Consider the following 26,888-nt stretch of genomic DNA (forward strand, 5'->3'; position numbering starts at 1 on the left):
AGTAAATATCTTCAACAAAATCATAGAAGAAAATTCCCTAACCTAAAAAAAGAGATACCCATAGGCATACAAGAAGCCTACAGAACTCCAAATAGATTGGACCAGAAAAGAAACACCTCCCGTCACATAATTGTCAAAACACCAAACGCACAAAATAAAGAAAGAATATTAAAAGCAGTAAGGGGAAAAGGTCAAGTAACATATAAAGGCAGACCTATCAGAATCACACCAGACTTCTCGCCAGAAACTATGAAGGCCAGAAGATCCTGGACTGATGTCATACAGACCCTAAGAGAACACAAATGCCAGCCCAGGTTACTATATCCAGCAAAACTCTCAATTAACATTGACGGAGAAACCAAGATATTCCATGACAAAACCAAATTTACACAAAATCTTTCTACAAATCCAGCACTACAAAGGATAATAAATGGTAAAGCCCAACATAAGGAGGCAAGTTATACCCTAGAAGAAGCAAGAACCTAATCGTCTTGGCAACAAAACAAAGAGAATGAAAGCACACAAACATAACCTCACATCCAAATATGAATATAACGGGAAGCAATAATCACTATTCCTTAATATCTCTCAATATCAATGGCCTCAACTCTCCAATAAAAAGACATAGATTAACAAACTGGATACGCAACGAGGACCCTACATTCTGCTGCCTACAGGAAACACACCTCAGAGACAAAGACAGACACTACCTCAGAGTGAAAGGCTGGAAAACAACTTTCCAAGCAAATGGTCAGAAGAAGCAAGCTGGAGTAGCCATTCTAATATCAAATAAAATCAATTTCCAACTAAAAGTCATCAAAAAAGATAAGGAAGGACACTTCATATTCATCAAAGGAAAAATCCACCAAGATGAACTCTCAATCCTAAATATCTATGCCCCAAATACAAGGGCACCTACATACGTAAAAGAAACCTTACTAAAGCTCAAAACACACATTGCACCTGATACAATAATAGTGGGAGATTTCAACACCTCACTCTCATCAATGGACAGATCAGGGAAAAAGAAATTAAACAGAGACATAGACAGACTAAGAGAAGTCATGAGCCAAATGGACTTAACGGATATTTATAGAACATTCTATCCTAAAGCAAAAGGATATACCTTCTTCTCAGCTCCTCATGGTACTTTCTCCAAAATTGACCATATAATTGGTCAAAAAACGGGCTTCAACAGGTACAGAAAGATAGAAATAATCCCATGCGTGCTTTCGGAACACCGCGGCCTAAAACTGGTCTTCAATAACAATAAGGGAAGAATGCCCACATATACGTGGAAATTAAACAATGCTCTACTCAATGATAACCTGGTAAAGGAAGAAATAAAGAAAGAAATTAAAAACTTTTTAGAATTTAATGAAAATGAAGGTACAACATACCCAAACTTATGGGACACAATGAAAGCTGTGCTAAGAGGAAAACTCATAGCGCTGAGTGCCTGCAGAAAGAAACAGGAAAGAGCATATGTCAGCAGCTTGACAGCACACCTAAAAGCTCTAGAACAGAAAGAAGCAAATACACCCAGGAGGAGTAGAAGGCAGGAAATAATCAAACTCAGAGCTGAAATCAACCAAGTAAAAACAAAAAGGACCATAGAAAGAATCAACAGAACCAAAAGTTGGTTCTTTGAGAAAATCAACAAGATAGATAAACCCTTAGCCAGACTAACGAGAGGACACAGAGAGTGCGTCCAAATTAACAAAATCAGAAATGAAAAGGGAGACACAACAACAGATTCAGAGGAAATTCAAAAAATCATCAGATCTTACTATAAAAACCTATATTCAACAAAACTTGAAAATCTTCAGGAAATGGACAATTTCCTAGACAGATACCAGGTATCGAAGTTATCAGGAACAGATAAACCAGTTAAACAACCCCATAAATCCTAAGGAAATAGAAGCAGTCATTAAAGGTCTCCCAACCAAAAAGAGCCCAGGTCCAGACGGATTTAGTGCAGAATTCTATCAAACCTTCATAGACGACCTCATACCAATATTATCCAAACTATTCCAAAAAATTGAAACAGATGGAGCACTACCGAATTATTCTAAGAAGCCACAATCACTCTTATACCTAAACCACACAAAGACACAACAAAGAAAGAGAACTTCAGACCAATTTCCCTTATGAATATCGATGCAAAAATACTCAATAAAATTCTGGCAAACCGAATTCAAGAGCACATCAAAACAATCATCCACCATAATCAAGTAGGCTTCATCCCAGGCATGCAGGGATGGTTTAATATACAGAAAACCATCAACGTGATCCATTATATAAACAAACTGAAAGAACAGAACCACATGATCATTTCATTAGATGCTGAGAAAGCATTTTACAAAATTCAACACCCCTTCATGATAAAAGTCCTGGAAAGAATAGGAATTCAAGGCCCATACCTAAACATAGTAAAAGCCATATACAGCAAACCAGTTGCAAACATTAAACTAAATGGAGAGAAACTTGAAGCAATCCCACTAAAATCAGGGACTAGACAAGGCTGCCCACTCTCTCCCTACTTATTCAATATAGTTCTTGAAGTTCTAGCCAGAGCAATCAGACAACAAAAGGAGATCAAGGGGATACAGATCGGAAAAGAAGAGGTCAAAATATCACTATTTGCAGATGACATGATAGTATATTTAAGTGATCCCAAAAGTTCCACCAGAGAACTACTAAAGCTGATACACAACTTCAGCAAAGTGGCTGGGTATAAAATTAACTCAAATAAATCAGTTGCCTTCCTCTATACAAAAGAGAAACAAGCTGAGAAAGAAATTAGGGAAACGACACCCTTCATAATAGACCCTAATAATATAAAGTACCTCGGTGTGACTTTAACCAAGTAAGTAAAAGATCTGTACAATAAGAACTTCAAGACAATGAGGAAAGAAATTGAAGAAGACCTCAGAAGATGGAAAGATCTCCCATGCTCATGGATTGGCAGGATTAATATAGTAAAAATGGCCATTTTACCAAAAGCAATCTACAGATTCAATGCAATCCCCATCAAAATACCAATCCAATTCTTCAAAGAGTTAGACAGAACAATTTGCAAATTCTTCTGGAATAACAAAAAACCCAGGATAGCTAAAGCTATCCTCAACAATAAAAGGACTTCAGGGGGAATCACTATCCCTGAACTCAAGCAGTATTACAGAGCAATAATGATAAAAACTGCATGGTATTGGTACAGAGACAGACAGATAGACCAATGGAATAGAATTGAAGACCCAAAAATGAACCCACACACCTATGGTCACTTGATTTTTGACAAAGGAGCCAAAACCATCCAATGGAAAAAAGATAGCATTTTCAGCAAATGGTGCTGGTTCAACTGGAGGGCAACATGTAGAAGAATGCAGACCGATCCATCCTTATCACCCTGTACAAAGCTTAAGTCCAAGTGGATCAAGGACCTCCACATCAAACCAGATACACTCAAACTAATAGAAGAAAAACTAGGGAAGCATCTGGAACACATGGGCACTGGAAAAAATTTCCTGAACAAAACACCAATGGCTTATGCTCTAAGATCAAGAATCGACAAATGGGATCTCATAAAACTGCCAAGCTTCTGTAAGGCAAAGGACACTGTGGTTAGGACAAAACGGCAACCAACAGATTGGGAAAAGATCTTTACCAATCCTACAACAGATAGAGGCCTTATATCCAAAATATACAAAGAACTCAAGAAGTTAGACCGCAGGGAAACAAATAACCCTATTAAAAAATGGGGTTCAGAGCTAAACAAAGAATTCACAGCTGAGGAATGCCAAATGGCTGAGAAACACCTAAAGAAATGTTCAACATCTTTAGTCATAAGGGGAATGCAAATCAAAACAACCCTGAGATTTCACCTCACACCAGTGAGAATGGCTAAGATCAAAAACTCAGGTGACAGCAGATGCTGGCGAGGATGTGGAGAAAGAGGAACACTCCTCCATTGTTGGTGGGATTGCAGACTGGTAAAACCATTCTGGAAATCAGTCTGGAGGTTCCTCAAAAAATTGGACATTGAACTGCCTGAGGATCCAGCTATACCTCTCTTGGGCATATACCCAAAAGATGCCTCAACATATAAAAGAGACACGTGCTCCACTATGTTCATCGCAGCCTTATTTATAATAGCCAGAAACTGGAAAGAAACCAGATGCCTTTCAACAGAGGAATGGATACAGAAAATGTGGTACATCTACACAATGGAATATTACTCAGCTATCAAAAACAACGAGTTTATGAAATTCGTAGGCAAATGGTTGGAACTGGAAAATATCATGCTGAGTGAGCTAACCCAATCACAGAAAGACATACATGGTATGCACTCATTGATAAGTGGCTATTAGCCCAAATGCTTGAATTACCCTAGATCCCTAGAACAAACGAAACCTAAGACGGATGATCAAAATATGAATGCTTCACTCCTTCTTTAAATGAGGGAAAAGATTACCCTTGGCAGGGAAGGGAGAGGCAAAGATTAAAACAGAGACTGAAGGAACACCCATTCAGAGCCTGCCCCACATGTGGCCCATACATATACAGCCACCCAATTAGACAAGATGGATGAAGCAAAGAAGTGCAGACTGACCGGAGCAGGATGTAGATCGCTCCTGAGAGACACAGCCAGAATACAGCAAATACAGAGGCGAATGCCAGCAGCAAACCACTGAACTGAGAATATGACCCCTGCTGAGGGAATCAGAGAAAGAACTGGAAGAGCTTGAAGGGGCTCGAGACCCCAAAAGTACAACAATGTCAAGCAACCAGAGCTTCCAGGGACTAAGCCACTACCTAAAGACTATACATGGACTGACCCTGGACTCTGACCCCATATGTAGCAAAGAATATCCTAGTAAGAGCACCAGTGGAAGGGGAAGCCCTGGGTCCTGCTAGGACTGAACCCCCAGTGAACTAGACTATGGGGGGAGGGCAGTAATGGGGGGAGGGTTGGGAGGGGAACACCCATAAGGAAGGGGAGGGGGGAGGGGGATGTTTGCCCGGATACCGGGAAAGGGAATAACACTCGAAATGTATATAAGAAATACTCAAGTTAATAAAAAAATAAATAAATTGATCAAATAGTATCAATGTTGACTGTATCAGTGACAAATTCATACATGTTGTTATACAATTAAAACTCTAAATAAGTAACAATGATACTACTTTTACTAAGTAAAAGTTTTCATAACAGTCTATTACTTTGAAAAGAGTATTTCCTCTATGTCCATGCTGTTTTTTAATTATAAAAAAACTTTAGATTTCTTTCTGGCATCAACATGAGGCCTTGGTCCTGTGAAGGCTTGTTTCCCCAGTGTAGGGGATGCCAGGGTGTTGAGGTGGAAGAAGGGGGTGGAAGGGGGAGCATCCTCATAGAAGCAGGGGGAGGGAGTACGGGACAGGGGGAACTGAGAAAAGGAATAACATTTGTAATGTAAATCTATAAATATCTAATAAAAAATAGATTTTTCTAGATAGCGTGGCACTTCAGTCTTTGCCAGAAATTCCCAAGCAAAAGCTGTGTAGTTTGATTAATAACTTTGATTTTTATCACATTGATTTTTCAATATGACACATGATGATAAAAAACATAAAACTTGCAAATAAGTAATTTTAACTTAGAAAAAAGTGTAGACAATTAATTTAAAATGTCCTTTCTATCAGTAAGATTATTTTGTACTGACATTGTGTTTTCTTCTTTTTCTTTTTAAAGAAAGGTGAGAAGGTCAAGAAAAAATTTCACAGGTTTCACAACTAGACAGAAAGCTCCAGGTAACTAATGACTGACTTACTAATGATACATGAAGATTCAGCCTTCTCCAGGGATGAGCCACTTGCTAATTAACCTTTTGTGTATGATAATCAAGACATAATTTTTTTTGGTTCTTTTTTTCGGAGCTGGGGACCGAACCCAGGGCCTTGCGCTTCCTAGGCAAGCGCTCTACCACTGAGCTAAATCCCCAACCCCAACACATAATTTTTTAACCACTCAATATTTACTTATACAACACAATAAAATTACAATGTAGCTAAATTAGCCTGAGGGTAATAAATAATTTATTGCAAAGGATGTTCAATATTAAGGGGATTGTAGAGAACTGTATATCACCATGACAGGTACTCTGAAAACATCTTAAAGTGTAAAGTTCCTATCCCCTAGTTCTGTCTCTAAAATAATTCTATAACTAACAAATTGTCATGTAAAACTAATAAAATATATAGGAATATATAAATAAATGCACATAGGTATGTAATAACAATTAATGAAAAATGATTATGAATTTGAAGGAGAATATGGAAGGATAGGTAGAAAAGAGGAAAGGTAAAGAGAAATGCAATTAAAATACAATTCAAAAGAATACAAATAAAAATAAGGGTATTCATATGGATTTTCAGAAATAGTAATGACTGGTAATTAAAATTTAAAGAGTCTTTTTAGAAGAATAATCTGAAATTATATCAAAACAGATTTAAAAGAATAGGCACACAATTTTCTATATATAGTCAAAATACAATAATAAATGTAAATTGTCTTCCCTTCAGGATGTTATGCAAGCATTGCATACAGTTAGACAGGTGTTTGGGAAGATCCTGCTGAAATACAGCTATTAAGATACTGGTCCTTAATTGTGATGGTAGAGCCACCAAAAACCTTATTGGGGGAATTATAAAAGCACCATATATATGCAGGTAAGAACAATTATTGAAAAAAAGGTCATAGACTTGGAAAGAATCAAGGAGAATTACTAGAGGATTTTGAGGAGGAAATAGAAAAATAGAGCAATCACATTGTAGTAGAAAATTAAATCATTTTATTATATTACTTTCTTTATTTACATTGCAAATGTTGCCACCCTTCTCCATCTTCTTTCCCAAAATTGATCAGCCGACTCCACTCCCCCTTTGCATCTAAGAGGGCATCTTTTCCCACTGAGGTCAGACATGGCAGTCCTTAGCTACTTATGTGCTGGGGACAAAAGCAGACCATGTACACTCTTTTTGTTGGCAGTGTAGACTCCGGGAGTTATGAGGGGAATGAGTTAGTTAATACTGTTTTTCTTCATATTGCCCTCCCTTTCAGCTCCTTCAATCCTTGTCCTAACTCTTCCATAGGGGTCCTGACCTCAGTCCAATGATCTTTTGTAAGTATCTGTATCTTTTTTAGTCAACTGCTGTAAGAACCTCTCAGAGGATAGCCACACTAAGCTTCTGTCTGCAAGCACAATATGTCATGAGTAATAGTTTCAGTGATTAGTGCTGTCCATGGGATGGGCAGTTTTCTGAGTGCACTTTGCTTAGATAGGAATGATTCTGGGTCAAAAATTTTGAAGTTAGGTGGGTGTCCCCATCGCTTCCCTGGGGACACTATCTATGTACTGGAGTTGTTCCACAATTTCTAATTGGACTAGTAGTTTCCTGCAGCCTAACTTCTTGAGTCTTTGTATATTTTGGATATTAGCTCTCTTATGAGAAGAAAAACCAGGCCAGGAACTTTGGTAAGGTAGAGCAGGTTCAGACCCAGAGACTCTGTGTGTACACACCTGAGGCTTAGACCACTTTCAGCTTCCTGCTAGATTCCTGACTTGGAACAGGTGCCATGCTCCTCACATAAAAGAAATGTGTCCTATGGTCACATAGGCTCAAATCAGAATTCTCCATGCTAATGAGAGGCCTAGAGGCCTGGAGGCTTTAGTCGAAAAGTTTCCCTTCCTGAAAAAGGTATTTTATCTCAGTTGTACCATTAGAAATGGATATGCTACCTTACACATCCATTTTCCACAAAGAACAAACCAATAAACTGTTGAGAACAAAGGACTGCCACTTTCATCAAAGATCTGCCTAGAGTCATGGAAAAGGCATTCGATTACAGAGGTGCAGCTTAATTCTCCCATAGAAGGCCTCACTGCTCTCCCAGCACAACCAACACCAAACAAGGTTCTGCAAAGCTAAGGAAAATCACAATGTGGGACAAATAGGAGCTCTCCTTGGCCCCCCGGCACACATCTGTGTACTGGGATAGATGCTGTCTACTGCCCACAGGCCCCTGAGTCATTTCTCTGCTCTTTCTCAACTCCTAGAGGCTCCTAGGTGTCCAATGTCAGAGGACTCCTCAGCCCTGGCCTCCATCTCTAAGAAGCTATAACCTGAAAATAGTTTCTTAGCTATAGGTATAACTTCAAGCTCAAGTCTGATCTCCATTTTTATATTTCATATAGTTTGGGCTTCTACACCGCCTATGTATGCCTTCACAACTTACCTAGTTGTGGCCTATGTAAGATACAATAACAACTAGTATAGAGTGATATGCCCACTGGTGAAATTGGGGAATTAAAATTTAGGGAAGACCACCCATTTCTTTTTGAACTGAATGCCCACCTCACAAAATGAAACCTATATATCACACCAAAACCACATAAACAACCATTCTCTACATCAGTCATAGACACTAGGGTAGAAACTAGGTCTTATATTGAATTACTGAATGTTTTATTGAATTATTGTCCTCTATAATGGTATTTCACAAATTTTATATGTTATTTCTTGTCTTCTTTAAAATGCTCCTCCTAATTTGGAGTCATTATTGTGTGTCACTCACATTAGAATCAATATAATGAAGGTAAATATTTCCATAGTATCTCCTTGTGGTTATCATAATCACTGAAACCAGTGGGACATGTTTACTCTTCCAAATACTTTTTAATAGTTGTTATGTTTACAAGCAATCAGACAATGTAAGGATGTCAAAGGCATATAAATTGGAGGGAAATAAGTCAAAATATCACTATTTGCAGATGATATGATAGTATACTTAAGTGACCACAAAAGTTCCACCAAAGAACTACTAAACTTGAAAAAAAAAAACTTCAGCAAATTGTCTGGGTATAAAATTAACCAAAATAAATCAACAGCCTTCCTCTACTCAAAGGATAAAAAGGCTTAAAAAGAAATTAGGGAAATAACACCCTTCACAATGGTCCCAAATAATATGAACTATCTTAGTGTGAATTTAACCAAGCAAGTAAAAGATCTGTAAGACAAGACCTTCAAGACTCTGAAGAAAGAAATTGAAGAAGATCTCAGAATGTGAAAAGGTCTCCCATGCTCTTGGATTGGCAGGCTTAAAATAGTAAAAATGACCATTTTACCAAATGAAATCTACTGATTCAATGCAATCATCATCAAAATTCCTACTCAATTCCTTATAGAGATAGAAAGAGCAAATTGAAAATTCATTTGGAATTGCAAAAAGCCCAAGATAGCGAAAAATATACCCGACAATAAAAGAACTTCTGGAGAGTCACCTTCCCAGTCCTCAAGCAGTATTACAGAGCAATAGTCATAGAAAACTGTATGGTATTGGTACAAAGACAGGCAGATAAATCAGTGGGATAGAATTGAAGACCCAGAAATGAACCCACACACCTATAGTCACTTGATCTTTGACAAAGGAGGTAAAACCATTCAATGGAAAAAAGATAGCATTTTTACCAAATGGTGCTGGTTCAACTGTAGGTCAGCATGTAAAACAATGCAAATCGATCCATTCTTATCACCTCTACAAAGCTCAAGTCCAAGTGGATCAAGGACCTCCACATCAAACCAGATACATTCAAATTAATAGGGAAAAAAGTAGGGAAAAATCTAGAAAACTTGGGCACTGGGGAAATTTTCCTGAACAAAAGACCAATGGCTTATGCTCTAAGAAAAAGAATCCACAAATGAGTCGTAATAAAACTGCAAAGCTCCATAAAGCAAAGGACATTATCATTAGGACAAAAAGACAACCAACAGATTTGGAAAAGATCTTTACCAATCCCACATCTGACAGATGGCTAATATTCAAAATGCACAAAGAACTCAAGAAGTTAGAATCCAGAGAACCAAATAACCCTATTAAAATGGGGTACAGAGCTAAACAAAAAATTCTCAGCTGAGGAATATCAAATGCCCAAGAAGCATCTAAAGAAATGTTCAACATTCTTAGTCATTAGGGAAATGCAAATCAAAACAACACTGAGATTATACCTTACATCAGTCAGAATCGCTAAGATAAGAAACTCGGGTGACAGCAGATGGTGGAAAGTATGTGAAGAAAGAGGAACACTCCTCCATTGCTGGTGGTACTGGAAACTGGTACAACCACTCTGGAAATCAGTCTGGTGCTTCCTCAGAAAATTGTCATTGCACTACCTGAAGACCCCGCTATACCTCTATACCATATAAGCTATATGCACATAGGTATATACCCAAAAGATGTTCCAACATACAACAAAGACACATGCTCCACTATGTTCATAGCAGCCTTATTTATAATAGCCAGAAGCTGGAACGAACCCAAATGCCCTTCAACAGAGGAATGGATTAAAAAAAATGTGGTACATCTACATAATGGAGTGTTACTCAGCTATCAAAAACAATGACCATGAAATTCATAGGTAAATGAAATGAACTAGGAAATATCATCCTTAGTGAGGTAACCCAATCACAGAAAAACACACATGGTATGTACTCATTGATAAGTGGATATTAGCCCAAGAGCTCGATTTACCCAATATGCAATCCACAAACCACAGGAATCTCAAGAAGAAGGATGACCAAAATGCAGATGCTTCCACTCCTTCTTAAAAGGGGAAACAGAACTATCCATAGGAGGGGATATGGAGGCAAAGTTTAGAGCAGGGACTGAAGGAATGGCCATTCAGACCTGTCCTATATGTGGCCCATATTTATACAACCACCAAAACTAGGTAAGATTGATGAAGCTAAGAAGTGCATGCTGAAAGGGATCGGATATAGATCTCTTCTGAGAGACACAACCAGAGCATGTCAAATACATAGGTAAATGCTAGCAGCAAACCACTGAAATGAAAACAGGACCGCCTTTGGGGGAATTAGAGGAAGGATTAAAAGAGCTGAAGGATGCTGGACTTCATGGACTTTCTTTATACATGGACTGACCCAGGGCTCCAACTGCATATGTAGAAAAAAGATTAGCCTTGTTGGGGCACCAGTGGAAGGGTAAGCCCTTGGTCCTGTTAAGGTTGATCCCCAGTGCAGGGGAAGTTCCAGGAGGTTTGTAAAGGGGGATGGATGATGGGAAACACAGTTATGGGGGAGGGAAGGTGATAGGGGGCTTATGGATAGAAAACCAGGAAAGGGAATAAATTTTGAAATGTAAATAAAGAAATATATTCAATAAAAATAGTAACAATTTCATAAAAATATTGTGCTATTACCTATCATTATGATAAAATTTTACTTGTTTTCATTAAGTTTTAGGATTAAAATCATATCCACAAAAGTCTTTAGCCTTTTTAAGAGGATCATATATATTCAAATTAGTGAATACACACAAAAACTACTTAGTTTATATGGTGCTCCAAATTGAACACACTTCATCTACTACAAAGTTAAATGATCAGATCTTAATTCTACCATTCTGTCGATTTTATTTTTTGATTATCAATTTTACAATGTAATAAAGTATTAAAATTATACCTTCTCTTTAAAATGGAAATTTAGTATGAGACATGTTAACATATTAAAATACAACTATATAAACTAGTAAAATTTTTAACTGCATAATTAATATTTATTGTGTCACCAACAGAAATGTAACCCTTTTTACAAGAAATGAATATGATTACAGAACTCTATAACTGTCTAAATAGAAGGAACAATTTATAGAATTTACAGAAAATATTCATCTGTCTACAATATATCCCCCTGCTTCACATTTGGGTGAAGAGAAATATATATATATAATATTATATATAATATATAATATATTATATATATATATAGAGAGAGAGAGAGAGACTGTTAAATATGGGCATGAGGATCCATGTCTTCCTCAGCATTTGTTTCAATTGTTGATACTGAAAAGCATATGAGATCTTAGGTACTTGAAATTTAAAGTTGAAATTTGTAATGATAAATTAGCATAGGTTCCTAACAAATAAGTAATAATAATGTATAGTAGGATAAAATAAATAGTATTAATCAAATCCATGTGTTTTTAAATACTTTGATTTAATAAATAATTTTCACATGATTTCTGCCTATATAAATTATTTTCTTTCAAGTATTTTTTCAATGCAATGCTAACATCCTTTTTCCTCAGGCTGTAGATCAAGGGGTTCAGCACGGGTACAACAGTAGTATAAAACACAGATGACACTTTCCATTGGTTCATTGAATTCACTGATGATGGCTGTAAGTACATGAATGCAGCAGAACCATAGACGATACCAAGAACAGAGATGTGGGAAGTGGAAGTACTGAAGCCTTTGGACCTGCCTTCTCAGGGGTCAATGTGAAGGATGCTGGTAATAATGAAAATATAGGAAGTAATAATGGTCAGCACAGTGACAAAGATACCAAAAAATAGAATAACTATTTTACTAGGTATTAGAGGATGCAGGTTGCAAGAGAGGAGATTACAAAAATAGTGGTTGATCACATCTGATTTGCAGAACTGAAACCTAAACATGAATCCCATGATTACTGATGCACAGGACACAGCCAAAACATATACCACTGAAATCAAAGAAAAATAAATTGTAGAAGACATTGTTATATTGTAAAGCAAGGGGCTACTAATGGAAACATTTCAATCATATGCCATTACAGATAATGTGTAGTATTCCGCACTGCCAAAAACGATGACAAAGTATAGCTGAGCCATGCATCCTGGGTAGGAGATGATGTTCTTCTCTGTCACAAAAAGCTCGCCAGAATTTTAGGGGTAACAACTCTGGACAGACAGAAGTAAGTGAAGGCCCGACTCCTGAGTCAAAAATACATGGGTGTGTGCAGATGGGAACTGAGCCCAATCAGTATGATCATGCCCAGGTTCCCTGCCACAGATATCAGAATGATTCCTATGAAGAGGAGGGACGGCTAGAGATCTAGATTCTCAGAGACCCCAGACAAAGAGAATTCAGCCACTGTGTAATGGTTTCCTGTTGCCATCCTATCCATTCTTATCCGGAAAGAGTAAAATAAGAGTAAAATAAGAGTAAAATAATATATATATATATATGAATTATTTCTACTTCAGTAATCCTTTTTCATGTATATAATTACCTTAACTGGATCACCTTAAATAAATTTTATCTTATATTATTCTTTTTACAGATATACTTAGAAGTCAAGATTTTACTTCATATAAAATACTATCACAGAATTCAAGTTTTAAAATTTTTCTTCATTGCATAGTCTCAAAACTAAAACTGAGAGTGTGTGTTAGTGTGTGAGATTGCCTGACTCTGTTGAAGAATTAATCTTTCACAAAAAACAGTGAATGATTATCCAAAAAATACTTTTTCTAGGGGATGTTCAGAGCTCCTATTTTTAGACATTCCCATTTTTCTAACTCCTAACATAGGTAAGGTCTTTATATACCAAAATTTGAAAATTGATTTACATTTCGAGCAGCATTATATCAAATAGTGTAAACATATTGTTACTAAGATTGAGTACTATACGCATGTGACAGAGGGAAAGCGTATATCCATGAATCTATGGAAGGGACATATTACCTATCATCAGAAAACAGAAAAAACAGGATACAGAGCTGCATGAAAAGGGAAGAAGCTGGAAATGGAAGAGTTGGGAGAAAGAGAGTGAGTATGATCAAAGCATGTGTAAGAACGAAAGAGTTAAGTAAAGAGTTTTAAAGCTTAAAGGGATGAAAATGAGGAGACAAAGCCAGAATGATTAAATAAATCTGCCACAGGACTTAATATGAAATGCCCTAAATATCTGTATTAGTGACACCATAAAGACAACAATGCTAAACTAAAATGAGAATTAATGAAAAATACAGCTTATAGGCAGGAGTCTGACAAGGTCAGTGTGTGAAGTGTAAATATGTATACGATCATGTGCTCATTATGGTTCAACATCAATGCAATCAAAGTGAGATGCTTTCATACAAGTATATAACAGTGGCTTTAGAAAAGTTGGAGCCTTGTCACGTGTAGATGAGGCGTGTGTAGACACATCACAGAGCATGCATCTGTGGAGTGAGCTGTAAAACCTTGAAAATTTGTAAAAGTAACTTGACAACATAAGGTAGTCTTACCTGTGCTGTCAGGTGTGTCAGCACTCCTGGAGACCAGCTTTCTTCTAGTGAGATCTGGGTACAGAAACCTGTGGCATAGCTTCAGTTCCGGGAGCAGGCAGAAATCATGCTAATTTTTCATAGAAAGGAATTACAAGACACAGGCAGGCATTCACAGAATAGTTTTACCAGCACAGTTACTTACAGAGAATAGCTTACATAATGTATGATTTTTATTTGAAAATTTCAGGAAAGCCTTGCATGTCATGTAAATTATAGCGAAAGAACTGAAAGTTAGCAAATTACAGTTTAATGGACATATAGTAGCTATATTCATGTGTTTTTCATATTCTGTTTTTAATATATGTTGTGCTTTCATTTTACAATTTATTTTTCATATATTTTATTAATATATATTAATTTATATACTTATATGAATATATATTTATAGATTATATATTTATTTCATTAGATTTAAGTGTGTCTTTTCCATCTATGCCCAACGGAGTGATAGTGGAATCCTCTAAACTCAGATCCATGGATATCATGAATAACAAATAATATTCAGAGACACTGAGGTCCATCTTTATGCTGTGCTCAATTTGACAAATCATGTAATATTAGAGTCCCTAGAGTCTGGTAGAACAAACACTCTGTAGCTCTGTAGCCACATCATTTATTCCTCTTCCCTTCAGCTGAAGTCCTACACAAATACAATATGGAATTTGAAAAGGATTGTCAATAACAATAATAGACTAATTGGAGAATAACCCAATTTTTCAGCCCCTGAAAAAATAAAGGAATGGATGGATAAATAAAGAAATAAATCAATTCATCAAAAGAGCTCTGCTAGCTAGTCAATTTATTATGCACCATAATGTGTTTTTCATTTTGCCAACTTTTATATTTATACACACACACTCACACACACACACACACACACACACACACACACATATGATAGAGCATGTGCCACAATTATTCTGTTTTCAACATAGCTGGAATTATACACATGGTATAGAAAATAATCAGTAGATCGAGAAGATTGTTTTATAGTATTAAATTCACTATCTCTTAAAAGTACTACATTGGCGTATGGGGAGACTATTTGTCCTAAATTCTACAATGGATGTGCTAGCAAACTGCCTCATGGATTTTAAATATGAATGTTAATGTAATTTTCAGGGAATTGATTAGGGTTCAAATAAATTTGGGTTTCGGATTAGGTTTGGGTTTAAATTTAGGGATAGGGATAAGGCTATGGTTAGGGTTAATATTAGGCTTAGGGTAAAGGTAAGCATAGGGGTTATGATTAGGGATAGGGTTAAGGTAAATGTAAGGATTAGGAAAAGTTTTAGGTTTAGAGTAAGGTTTAAGGTAAGGGTTAGGTTAACAGTTCGGGTTAGGGATAGGGTTAGGGTTGCAGATAGGGTAACTAAGGGTAAGGGTAAGGATTGGGTTAGAGTAAGGGTAAGGACATGAGGTAGGGTTATGATTAGAGTTAAAGTTAGGGGTAGAGATAGGATTAGGTTTAGGACAAGGGGTAGGGATACCAAATAAGCAGCTGGAAGATTCAGATGCAGATTTTTACACCCACCAATGAATAGAACCTGCTGACCCTTGTGGTTTAATTAGGGGAAAGCCTGCAAAAGCTGAGAAGGGTGATCCTGTAAAAGGACCAGTTGTCTCAACCAACCTGCACACCCGAGATCTCTCAGACATTGGTCCACCAAACATGCAACATATACCAGCCAAAATGAGGCCCCCAACAAATAAAAAGCAGAGTGCTTCAGAGTCTGGACCCAGTCAGAAAAGATGCACCTAAACCTCAAGGGACTTGAGGCTCCAGAGATTATGGAGGTCGTATGGGATGGGAGGTCAGGGGTAGAAACATCCTCCTGGAGAAGGGAGTCATAGGGAGGAGATATTGGATATGGAACAATCAGAGGGTGGACTAGGAGCTGGATAAAATCTGGACTGTTAAAAAGAAGAAATAAACAACTTTTTTAAAATGTATCATTTTGTTGTAATTAAGAAGGTTTATATTTTCAAACTGGTGTTTATCAAACATGAAGAAAAATATACAAACCATGATGGGACATCATCCATGGGCATAACAATTCATGTCATTCATACTCTTTGTATAAACTTTTGACACTGATAGACATATAACATATTATGTGCTCAAAAATTAAGTTGTTAGAAATAGTAAAAATTATCAAAGGAACCAGCTCCCCGGAAGTGTCTATATATTGAGACAACCAGAGGATCTACTGCACTCAGCATTTGGAAGGAAACCCCCACAAAGGTTCACAGCTGCCGCTGTGGGTCCAGTGAACTCTGGGAATTACGATCACCCACAAAACTGCACCTCATGAATACCAATCCATTTCTGCCTGGTCATTTCTGCTGGGACAGACTGCTCTCTTGTCTGCTCCCCAAAAGAGGCTATATCCTCAGACATGCCAGAGGATCCACTGAACTCAGAACATTAGGCATAGTATCCTGAAGCATACCAAAAGAACCACTGTACAAAGAATATTTGATACCACATCCAGAGGCACCCCAGGAGATCTGCTACACCCAGGGCATCTGACACCACAACTGGAGACATCCCAGGAGATCCACTGCACCAAGGACACCACATCCCAGCAGTTTGAAGGCCACCCAGGGGTTCCTCTGTACATATGGCAACTAGGCAATTAACACCACATTCTGAAGACTTCCCAGGGGCTCAGTGAAAAGCAGGGAAACAGCCCCAAAGTCTGAATGCCTCCCTAAAGTAGTGTAGCACACAAGGAAACAGACAAACAACAATAAATTGACCCCCAACTCCACCCATGAAGAATAACCTCACATAGGACAACAGTGTCACTACTCCTCCTCTGAAAACCCAACAGTCTGAAGGCATCCCAGCACATCTACTACTGCCAGGGCAACAAATCAGCAGCTTCTATGCCCCTTTGAATACCTTCCAGGTGGAAGGCCATACAGGAGGTCTGCTGCAGCCAGAGCCACAAGCCTACCATGATACCTGTTGCAACCCAGGGACAAAAGAGACAGACTTCAGACAGATTCACTCAGACCTGCAAACACTAGGGATAAGCAGATGGTGAGAGGCAAGCTCAAGACCATAAGCAACAGAAGCTGATGTAAGTGGGCATCATCAGAATCCAGTTCTCCTACGACAGTAAGTACCGAATACACCAACACACCTGAAAATCAGGAAGCTGACCTAAAATCCTATCTCATGAAGATACTAGAGACCTTTAAGGAGTATGTAAAAAACTCACTGAAAGAAATACAGGAAAACAGGTAGAAGCCCTTAATGAAATACAGGAAAACTCAATCAAATAGGGGAAGGAAGTGCATAATGCTATCCAAGACCTAAAATGGAAGTAGAAACAATAAAGCAAACACAAATGGAGGAAAACCAGGAAGTAGAAAACCTAGGAAAGAGGTAAAGGATTACAGATGTAAGGATCACCAACAGAATGCAAAAAATAGAAGAGAGAATCTCATGTGCAAAAGATACGTAGAAGAACTTGACACAACAGTCAAAGAAAATTCAAAACAAAACAAAACTAAACAAAACAGAACAAAAAAACCAAAACTCCTACCACCAAACATCGAGGACATTCAGGACACAATGAAAAGACCAAATTTAAGAATAACTGGAATAAGGAAAATAACTGGATTCCCAGTTCAAAAGATCTGAAAATGTCTTCAACAAAATCATAGAAAAAAACCTAAAGAAAGAGAATGTCATAGAGGTACAAGAAGACTATATAACACCAAACAAATGGGACTAGAAAAGAAAATACTCTTGTCAAAAAAGTAGACAAAACTCTAAATGCACAGAATAAAGAAAGTACATTAAAAGCAGCAAGGGAAAGTGGCCAGGTAGCATACAAAGGCAGACCTATCAAAACTACACCAGACTTCTCAACAGACTATGAAAGCCATAAGAGCCTAGTCAGATGTCATGCAGAATGTATGGGACACATTGAAAGCAGTGCTAAGAGGACAATTCATAGCACTAAATTTAGCTGAAGAGAAACTAGAGAGATCTTACACTAGAAACTTAGCATCACACCTAAGAGCTCTAGAACAAAAAAAAAATCAAACTTACATAAGAGGAGTAGAAGGCAGGAAATAGTCAAACTCAGAGCTGAAATCAACCAAATAGAAACAAAGAGAATAAATCGAAGAATCAGCAAAAACAACAGCGGTTCTTTGAGAGTGTCAGCAAGATAGATAAACCCCTAGGAAAGCTAACTAAGGGGCCTAGAGGCAGTATGCAAATTAACAATGTCAGAAATGAAAAGGGAAACATAACAACAGAAATTAAGGAAATTCAAAAACATCATCAATCCTACTACAAAAGCCTATACTTAACAAAACTGAAAAATCTAGATGAAATGAATGGGTTTTAGACAGAAACCACATACCAAAGTTAAATAAAGAACAGGTTACCTTCCTAAACAGGCCCATATCTCATAAGGAAACAGAAGAAGCCATTAAAAACCTCCGAACACAAAAAATCCCATGGCCAGATGGAGTTAGTTCAGAATTCTACCAGACCTTCAAAGAATACCTAATACCAATATTCCATGAAGTAGAACGGAAAGAGTACTACCTAATTCATTCTATGAAGCCATAATTACATTGATAACTAAGCCACACAAGTACCCTACCAAAAATGAGAATTTCACACCAATCTTGCTTACGAATATCAATGCAAAAATGTTCAATAAAATTCTTGCAATTAAAATCCAACAATACATCAAAACCATCCTTCAGCATGATTAATTAGACTTCATCCCAGGGATGCCAGGTTGGATTAATACTTGAAAATCTATTAACAAAATCCACCATATAAACAAATGAAAATAAAGATCAAATAATCATCTACTTAATTGCAGATAAAGAATTTGACAAAATACAATACCTCTCCATGTTATAAGTATTGGATATATCAGGAATTCAAGACCCATACCTGAATATAATAAAAGCAATTTACCACAAACCAAGAGCCAATATTAAATAAAATGGAGATATATTTGATGTAATCCCACTAAAATCAGACAGAAGACAAGGATGCCCGCTCTCATCATATCTATTCAATATAGTACTTGAAGTGCTAGCTAGAGTAATAACACAACAAAAATACATCAAGTGGATTCAAATTAGCAAAGAATTGAAAATATCACTGTTTAGAGAAGATATGATAGTCTACATAAATGACCCCTAAAAATTTACCTGAGAACTTGTCCAGATAGGAAACATCTTCATCAAAATGGGCAGATATAAAATTAACTCAAATAAATCAGTAATCTTCCTTTATACAAATGATAAACAGGCTCAAAAAGAAATTAAGTAAATAACTTCCTTTACAATAGCCACAGATAATATAAAATACTGTGGGGTAAGTCTAACCAAATACTAAAAGATCTGTATGACAATAACTTCAAGTCACTCAAGAAAGAAATCAAAGAAGATCTCAGAAAATGGAGCGATCTCCCATGTTCATGGATTGACAGAATTAACGTCGTAAAAATGGCCATCCTACCAAACCAATCTACAGATTCAATGCAAACCCCATCAAAATGCCAACACTATTCTTCAAAGACATGGAAAGGACAATTCTCAAATTCATCTGGGAAGGCAAAAAAAATAGCAAAAACAATTCTTAACAATAAAAGAACAGCTGGGGAAAACACCACCCCTGACCTCAAGCTGTACTATAGGTCAATAGTGATAAAAACTGCATGATAGTGATACATAGACAGACAAGTTGATAAAGGGAATAGAAGTGAAGACCAAGAAATAAAACCACACAGCTATGCACATTTGATCGGTGACAAAGAAGCCAAAAACATCCGATGGATGAAGGAAAGTATCTTCAATAAATGGTGCTGGTCTAACTGGTTGTCTGTATGTAGAAAAATGAAAATAGATCCATATTTGTCACCATGCACAAAGCTCAAGAGAAGTGGATCAAGGACTTCAACATAAAACCAGATACATTAAATCTAATAGAGTGAAAGTAGGAAAGAGCCTCAAACTCATTTTCATAGGGAGGAAATTTCCTAAACAGAAGGAGCTGAAGGGGCTTGCAACCCAATAAGAACAACAATACCAACCAACCAGGGCTCCCAGGAACTAAACTACTATACAAAGACTACACATGAACCCACAACACCAGCTGCATATTAGCAAAGCAAGACCATTTTGGGCACCAATGGGAGGTAGAAGAATATTGGGGGGGGTGGTTGGGGAGGGGAAACACCCTTATCGAAGAAGGGGTGAGGGATAGGATAGGGGGTTTATGGCTGGAAAACTGGGAAAGGAAATAACATTTGAAATGTAAATTAAATATATCCAATAATAATAATAAAAAGAAGTCCAAAGGCTCATGGCCTAAGATCAAAAATTGATAAATGGCACCTCGTGAAACTAGAAAGTTTCTGTAAGGCAAAGGATATAGTCAATACACAAATCAGCATCCTACATATTGGGAAACAATTTTCACTAACCCTACATCTGATAGTGGGCTAATATCCAAAAATGTATACAGAACACAAGAAGCTAACCACCAAAAAACCAAATAACAATTAAAAAATATGTATAGAACTAAAACATATAGAGAATTCACAATAAAGGAACTTAGAATGGCTGAAAAGCACCTAAAAATGTTGAAAGACCTTAGTGGTAAGAGAAGTGAATATCAAAACAAACCTGAGATTACACCTTACAAGTGAGAATGGCTAAGATCCAAACCTCAGGTGACAATGTGGAAAGGATGTGGAGAAAGAGGAACAGTTCTGCATTGCTGGTATGATTGCAAATTGATACAACCACTCTGGAAATCATTTTGGAGGAAAAGGGAATGCAGATGGGGGGGAGACTCAAACATGATCTAGTATTGGGTGGGGTAAAAGGACTGAAGCTCTCAGGGCCAGCAGAAATAATGGAAACAGGCTACCTCACGAGCAAAGAGATTGAGAGGATGCCCTAGAATGTACCACAGACTTGGGAAGTGAGAGATCCTCAGGACTCAAAGGGGCTGACCATAGATAAAATGCCCTACAGTGTGGAGAGGGAACTTATTGAACCCACCTCCAGTAGAAAGTTGCAGCATCGAGTGAGGGATGAGATTGTTATCCCTTCAAAGCTCAGACCTTCTTGTCTGAAAGAACTTCAGGAATGAAATTGGAGAAGAGCCTGAGGAAAGAAGATGTAGTGAAGTCCAAAGTGGGATCCACCTCAAGGGTTGGCTCCAACACCTGACATCATTGAAGCCATGGGGCATTCACATAAAGGGACCTATCATGGTTACCCTCCAAAAGACTCAACAAACAGTTGAAAGATTCGGATGCAGATATGCACACCAACCAGTGAAAAGAAGCTGCTGACCCCTCTGGCTGAATTAGGAGAAAAGATGGAGGAAGCTGAGGACTAGCAGTCTCAATTTCCCTGAACCCCCAAGATCTCTGACACTGGATCACCACCAGACCCCATACACCAGCTGAGATGAGGCCCCCGACACATACACAACAGATGACTGCTGGGTCTGCGTTCAGTCAGAGAAGATGCCCCTACATCTCAAGAGACTGCAGGCACCAGGAAATTTAGAGGTCTGCTGGCGTAGGTGAGGTGGGGACATCCTTCTGGCGATATAGGATGAAGGAGGTATGAGATGTAGAACAGTCAGAGGGTGGACCGGGAGTGGAATAAAATCTAAAGTGTAAAAATAAATGAATAAAAATTTAAAAAATAAATAAACAAGGAAAAAGAACTATGAAATAATGACAAGTGGAGTCAAATAAATATTTCTATGTATTTCTAATTACTTTGCTGTGACAAATAATCTCCACATGACTTCTGTTTACATGAATTTTTTTCTTTCAAATATTTTCTTCAACGCAATACTGACATCCTTATTCCTCAGGCTATAGATCAAGGGGTTCAGCATCGGTACAATAGTAGTATAAAACACAGATGACAATTTCACTTGGTTCATAGAATTCAATGAAGAGGGATGTAAGTACGTGAATGCACCAGAAACATAGAATATACCAACAGCAGAGATGTGAGAACTGCAAGTTCTAAAAGCTTTGAACTTCCCCTCGCTGGAGTGAATGTAGAGGATGGTGGCAATAATGAAGACATAAGAAGTAATGATGGTCATCACTGGGATAAAGAGGTTTAGTGTACCAAAAAATAGAATCAATGCTTGATTGATATAGGTACTAGAGGATGCAAGTTTCAAGAGGGGAAGAAGATCACAGAAATAGTGGTCAATCACATCAAATTGGCAGAACTGAATCCTACCCATAAAGCCAGTCTTTACAGATGCACAAAAAACAGCAAAAATATATACCCCTGAAATAAGAGAACAGTGCTTCTCATCGGTCATGGTTACATTGTAAAGCAATGGGTTACAGATGGCAACATAGCGGTCATAAGCCATTGCAGCTAACGTGTAGCACTCTGCAATACCAAAAGTTAGGAAGAAGTAGAGCTGAACCATGCAGGCAGGGTAGGAGATGAGTTTCTTCTTTGTCAAAAAGCTCACCAGCATTTTAGGTACAACAACTGTGGACTGACAGAAGTCAATGAAGGACAGACTGCTGAGAAAATAGTACATGGGTGTGTGCAGATGGGAACTGAGCCCAATCAGTGTGATCATGCCCAGGTTCCCTGCTACGGTGATCAGATAGATTCCTGTGAAGAAGAGGAAAAGGGGAAGCTGGAGTTCTGGCTTCTCTGAGAGCCCCGCCAAGAAGAACTCAGTCACTGTGCAGTGGTTTCCTGCTGCTATGTCCTCCATTCAGATCTAAAGAGAAAAATGATTTGTAAGCCAATTACAGGGCAAGACTTAATTTTTCTTTTACATGGACACAAAGTTCCCATGTAAATCATTTCTTATTTATTATACATTTGCTCTCTATATAATCACTTTAAGTGAATTAACTCAGATAAATACAATTGCTTTTTATTACATGTTTTAAACATATACTTAAAATCAAGAATGTATTCATATAAAATACTGTCATGTATTAAAGCTTTAAAATTTTAAAGACTTCAAAACTATGTCTAAAATTTGAGATGAAGTATTGGTATTAGTGTGGAAAGAAATGTCCCAGTGTGTTTAGGAGGTAAGCTTTCCCCGAAAACAGTGAATTATTAACCAAAAATCTAGTTTCAGATGGGATCTCCAGAGCTCTACTTTTAGACATTACCATTTCTCCAATCCTTAAGATACATAAAATCTTTAAATATCTAAAAGTGATAATTAATTGACCTCTGGAGGAGGCATAGCATTAAATACATGCAACATGGTGCTACTAGGATTAAGGAATGAACATTTTGTGCTACTAGCAGGAAATTCTGGATTGGGAACCAATTCTTGGAAGAGCATCAGTCAGTAGTGGTTTGCTAAAGAACCCATAAGAAAAAAATGACCATATTTAATCCAATTGCATACCTGTTAAACTGATAGCTAATACAATGTATTTTTTTAATTTTTAAATTTTAAAGATGTAAGTAATACTGGCATATTATCTGAACTATGATTTTTGCATTGTAAGTTCATAATGACAATCTCTCAAAAAAATTGGTTATTTTTACATATTAAAATTAAAGAACCCGTTTGAACTCAGTTCTTCCTTTTCCATTTGTATGTTGTGAACTAAGAAGGATTGCCATGTAGAAACCCATTATCAAGGGAAAAAATATAATTATTAACTTTTATCCTATTAAACTGTGAATTAATTATTGATTGTATATACAATGTAAATTCCTAAATGAATTATGATTTTGTTATTAAAAAGAAGTTCCTTCTTTCCAATCTAAATCTCTACTCAAAGCATATGGGCTTGCCTGCCCCTTTTTAACATTCCACAGCCTGCCTGTGTCCAAGGGATCGACTGTAAGAAGGGACACAGATGAGACCCGTATGCCAATACCAAAATCAGCTGGAATCTCCACAGAGCAAAAGGTGGATCTATCCTCTCTGCTATAGCCTCACCATCCTTAAGGTCTGCACCTCCTTCTGGGGCAGATAAGCCTTCTCTCTCACACACACCACAGCATGCCTGTCTCCAACGAAGTCTGCCATAACTAGGGTCACACATGAGACTACAGCCATAATACCCATGCCACCTCAGACCTTTATAGAGCCTAGCTTATGTGGAATCTATCCCCTCTACAGGAGCCCCATCTTCCTTCTAGTCTGTACCTTTAACCTTGTCAAATCACTGTGACTGCTCCTCTTCCATACCACCCAGTCTGTTTCTCAGGAAGACATATTTAAGCAAGACACAGGTGAGATGCTTAACCCAATAAACACACTAGCTATGCCCCCTAAGGTCCAGCAGATTTTATTGTAATCTGCTCTGCCTGAGCCCAGTAGATCATGTAGTCTGTCCTCCATCTGAAACTGGGAAAGTTCCTACCCCTAAATTCCAAAGCCTGTCTGTGTCCCAGGAGATTCACCCTACCAGGTATACAGGAAGTCTGCCTATGGACATAGGAAGACTGGTCTAACCAGCAACACAGATGGTCTGCTCTAATGAAGGACACAAGAGTCCCACCCCCCATCATAAACAGCACTGCCTGCCTTCCAAGAGGCCTGACCTAACTCAGGTCACAGAATTCTACTGCCTTCAAGCAGGCAGGCACCAGTAAAAGGCATCCAAGTCAGTTAACAATAAAAATAACCAGATGACAATAGGCAAGCAAAAGAACATAAGCCACAGAAATGATGCAATATGGAACCGTTAAAACTCACTTTTTTCACCATGCAAACCATGGTTACCATAACATACTTGAAAAAGAATGATACTGACCTAAAAATAAAATCTTATAAAGATAGAAGCCTTTAAGGAGGATATAAATAACTCCCTTAGAGGAATACAGGAAAATACAGGCAAACAGTTAGAGGCACTTAAAGAAGAAATTAATATTTCCCTTAAAGAAATATAGAAAAACAAAATCAATCAGGTAAAAGAAATGAAGAAAACATCAGTAGACTCAATTTCTCAATAAAAAGACCAAAGCTATGAGACTGGATACACAAGCAGGGTCAAGCATTTTGCTACATACAAGAAATATAACTCAGTGACAAAGACAGACACTTCCTCAAAGCAAAAGGTTGGAGAAAAAATCCAAGCAAATCTTTCCCAAAAACAAGCTTAAGCAGCCATTATAATATCCAATAAATTAGATTTTCAACCAAAAGATAGCAAAAGAGATGGGAAAGGACACTTAATACTCATCAAATGGAAAATCCACCGAGATGAACTCTTAATTCTGAATATCTAGACAAGTGTCAGGGCAATCACATTCATAAAAGAAAGTTTATTAAGGCTCAAAATACATATTGAACCTCACACCATAATTGTGGGAGATGTTAACACCCTGCTCTTACAAATGAATAGATTATTGAAATAGAAACTAAACAGAGACAGAGTGAAAGTAACAGAAATTATGAAACAAATGAATTTATCAGATTCCTTATGAACATTTTACTCTAAAACAAAAGATTATACCTTCTCAGCACTTCATTGAACCTTTTCTAAAATGGGCAGTAAAATCAGTCACAAAACAAGCCTAAACTGATCCAAGAAGCTTACAATAGTCTTGTATATCCTGTCAGATCACCACAGACAAAGGTTGGACATCAATAAAAACACAAACAGGAGAAACACCACATAATCATGGAAACTGGATAAGGCTCTACTCAATGATAAGTGGACAAGGGAAGAAATAAATAACAAACTTAAAGACTTTCTAGAAATCAATGAAAATTAAGGGAGAACATACCCAAACTTATGGAACACAGTTAAAGCAGTGCTAAGACATAAAATCATAGCATCATGTGACTTCATGAAATAATATGAGAGGTATTACACTAGAAATTTAAGTGGACATCTGAAAGCTTTAGAAGAAAACAAACAAACAAATACAGCTGAGAGGATTAGAAGGCAAGAATTAATCAAACTTAGGTATGATTACCAACAGAAACAAAGAGAACTAAAGAATCAAGAAAATTAAGAGCTGATTCTTTGAGAAAATCAACACGATAAACTCTTAACCCAAATTAACTAAAGTACACAGATTCAGTATCCAAGTTCACAAAATCAGAAATGTAAATGGACAAATAACAACAGAAACTGTGGAAATTCAAACAGTTATCAGATCTTATAACAAAAGTCTCTACTCAAACTAAATTGGAAAATCTATATGAAATGGATTATTTTCTAGACAGATATACCTTACCAAAGTTGAATAAAGATCAGGTAAACCATCTAAACACACCTGTGGCCACTAAGGAAATAGAAGCATTCATTAAGAACGTTCCAATCACAAAGAGGCCTGTGCCAGATTGTTTCAGTTCAAAATTCTACCAGACACTCAAAGAAGAGCTAATACTAACACTCCTCAAAGTATTTCAAAAATAGAAACATATTCACATCCACCTAATTCACTGTATGACACACATACTCTAAAACTTAAACTATGAAAAGACATAACAAAAATGAATGTCAGATAAAATATATTTATGAATATCAATGCAGAAAAACTCAATAACATTCTCTGAAATCAAATACAAAAATACTTCAATGCCATCATTCGCCATGATCAAGTAGGATTCATCCCAGGGATACAGAAATAGTTCAATATATGGAAATCCATTAACATAATCCACCATATAAACAAACTAAAAAATGACATTATCATCTACAATACTCTGTAAAAATCTTTGAAAAACTGTACCACTATTTCAGGC

General features: G+C 37.2%; 1 protein-coding gene and 1 pseudogene across 1 annotated transcript; both read right to left on the reverse strand.

Annotated features, from left to right (window-relative positions):
• On the reverse strand, window positions 12,055–12,996 carry Or8g39-ps1 (olfactory receptor family 8 subfamily G member 39, pseudogene 1; annotated as a pseudogene).
• Or8g18e (olfactory receptor family 8 subfamily G member 18E) lies at window positions 21,981–22,925 on the reverse strand. Its single transcript, NM_001000798.1, has one exon. It carries the CDS (start codon window positions 22,923–22,925, stop codon window positions 21,981–21,983), a length of 945 nt encoding a protein of 314 aa, NP_001000798.1.
• Between the last annotated feature and the right edge of the window lie 3,963 nt (window positions 22,926–26,888).

This window comes from Rattus norvegicus, chromosome 8 (genome assembly GCF_036323735.1).
Source record: "Rattus norvegicus strain BN/NHsdMcwi chromosome 8, GRCr8, whole genome shotgun sequence".
Classification (NCBI taxonomy): Eukaryota; Metazoa; Chordata; class Mammalia; order Rodentia; family Muridae; genus Rattus; species Rattus norvegicus.